Source organism: Electrophorus electricus, chromosome 10, assembly GCF_013358815.1.
Source record: "Electrophorus electricus isolate fEleEle1 chromosome 10, fEleEle1.pri, whole genome shotgun sequence".
In the NCBI taxonomy this organism is placed as follows: domain Eukaryota; kingdom Metazoa; phylum Chordata; class Actinopteri; order Gymnotiformes; family Gymnotidae; genus Electrophorus; species Electrophorus electricus.
In genome coordinates, this window is record NC_049544.1 from 8670624 (window position 1) to 8672806 (window position 2183).

The 2183-nt window shown below is 38.9% G+C and overlaps 1 protein-coding gene across 2 annotated transcripts in view; it reads right to left on the minus strand.

The window, feature by feature from the left end:
* ptbp2a (polypyrimidine tract binding protein 2a) overlaps positions 1–1491 on the minus strand; it is a 16414-nt gene extending 14923 nt beyond the window's left edge. For both annotated transcript variants that reach the window (XM_027015762.2, XM_035530842.1), the window contains exons 1-2: positions 1405–1491; positions 29–56 (exon numbers count right to left, since the gene is read on the minus strand). In XM_027015762.2, the coding sequence (XP_026871563.2) occupies positions 29–56; positions 1405–1412 (36 nt within the window). In that variant the 5' untranslated portion in view covers positions 1413–1491. The remainder of the gene's footprint in view (positions 1–28; positions 57–1404) is intronic.
* Positions 1492–2183: the final 692 nt, after the last annotated feature.

Below are 2183 nucleotides of genomic sequence, written 5' to 3' on the forward strand. Positions count from 1 at the left end.
CTACGGTGTTTAAAGGAGCACATCTTACCTTTACACCAACTGCAACGTCACTGATGCTGTAAAAAACAAATATGATGTGGTTACTAATATAAAAGACTGGGAATTGTAATAATAAACTGATTAGACAAAGTTTTATTTGTTTCCCAGATTCTTAGCCTGTCAGTATTAACGTGTGGCCAATGAGAAAACACAGGCCGCACAGATAAGAACGAAAAGGGCCAAATTAGCAAGCTAACTAGGTTAGCTAACAAGCTATCCTACATCAGCAAATACTGGAGGTGACTTCTGAAGGCAAACTGACTTTTCCCTTTTAAACTGTTACTATAAAGTACGTTATTAAAATGTAACAGTACAGAGTGGGACTGCCCCATTACATTCTGTCTCAAATGAACGCAGGCTATTACCTCCCCTTACAAGTTACCCGAACGTGTAAAAAAACTTGGCTAAATCTAGCTAACAATTGCAATTAACCAAGTCGCTAAACTCAATAAAGACAAAATATATTTAAAAGGTATGCTCGACAGTGTTTGCATTTCTGTGGTAATTCCAGCGCCCCCTTTTTTCTAGCTAGGTTGCTTTACCCAGCTGACTGCCAGCTACGACCCAACTTAGTCTATGATAAATTCTGGTCAGTTTAACTAGCTAGCGTTGTAGCATAGAGCAACATGAACGGCTAGCTAGTGAGTAGCCATCTAGAAGCTCTAAGTGCATTAGCACTTTAGCTAGCTACCTGGCGGACTGGCTAATTTTTCGTTAGCTTTTTCAATAACTAGTCATTAACCGTGACAAAAAATGAGCCAGAAGCATTACCAAATAATCGGCATTTCGCCATCATTGGGTGTTTTATTAAATTGAAATACACAACGAGAACATAGTCATTAAAGAAACAAGCAACAACAAACAAAAGGTTTCCCTAGCTACCGGCGACACACCTTTCCGTCTCGGTCCAAGGGCTACTTGCTAACAGACGAACATATCGTTCCCAGCTAGCTAACCTATCCAAACGAATTTAATGTGTTAGCTGTCTAGCGACCTACCTAGTTATACAATTAACATAAAGTACGTGAATTTAAAGATATGCTATATGAAACGTCATAATGTTATTTTGCAATATAATTTTGCAACCTGCATGTGCACATCACATAAACATGTAGCTAGCTAGGTCGCACTAGTAGCTAGCTGAACTACCATGCTTGTGCTTTCAAGCTAACTACCTTAGCTAACTAACTCGAAGATTCAATGAGTTAGCCAGCTTTCTAGCTAGCTAGCCTAGCATGCTAGGAAGCGCCATAGCTGTGGTTAAAACAGCTACAAAGGTAATAAATAGATAGACGTGAGAACCGATTATGCGTGTTCACGCATATTCCCTTTCTACGTTAAAAAAGCAATGACACGTAAACTTACCCGTCCATTACTGGAAACTATTTTTTTTTCAACGACCCAGTTAACAGTCCTGTAATTCTTGCGCTCTGCCAACTGCACACGAGAAGACAAAATGGAGGCGGAAATTGTGTACGGAAAAATACGGAAACCAACGAATCAGTGGATTCGGACAAACGAATGTGAGCGGGAGAGCAAGGGGTGATCTCTTATTATGAAGACTGGACTAGGCTAGCACGTTCTCCAACCTCTCAGACTAAAGCAGCTGGCTAACGCGTCAATTACTGAATACATATGCCTGGAATATGCATTGCTCTCCAGAAATGTGAAAGTGAATTTAAAATGTCTGCAATATTTCACAAAAATCAGACTGGCTGAAATGTGAAGAAAACCCCAGAACAAGCCGTCTTAATCACTGCCACCTTAGTGTAGAACAATTATACAGACTATTTATGGACTAATGATAATACGAAATCCTAAGAGTGTAATAGAGGTACAGGAAATGCAAACATCTTATATACATAGAACATGTTAGTGTAGTTAAATGTCTTCATCATAGAAAAACCTATGCATTATGATATTTACAAATCTGGCTTCAAACTACTTTTACATAATCAAACCTGTCTCCTTTATAAAAAAATAGTTTAAATGACCAAGGACTGTCAGTTTTTCAGAACAACAAACATTTCAGAAGTCAAAGATGAGCTGCATCATGGCCATGGGCATATCCACCTACTGTAGTTTATCCCAGTAAGATACTGGATATAGAATATTTTCTATTGATAAGAGAGAACCCCCCCCCC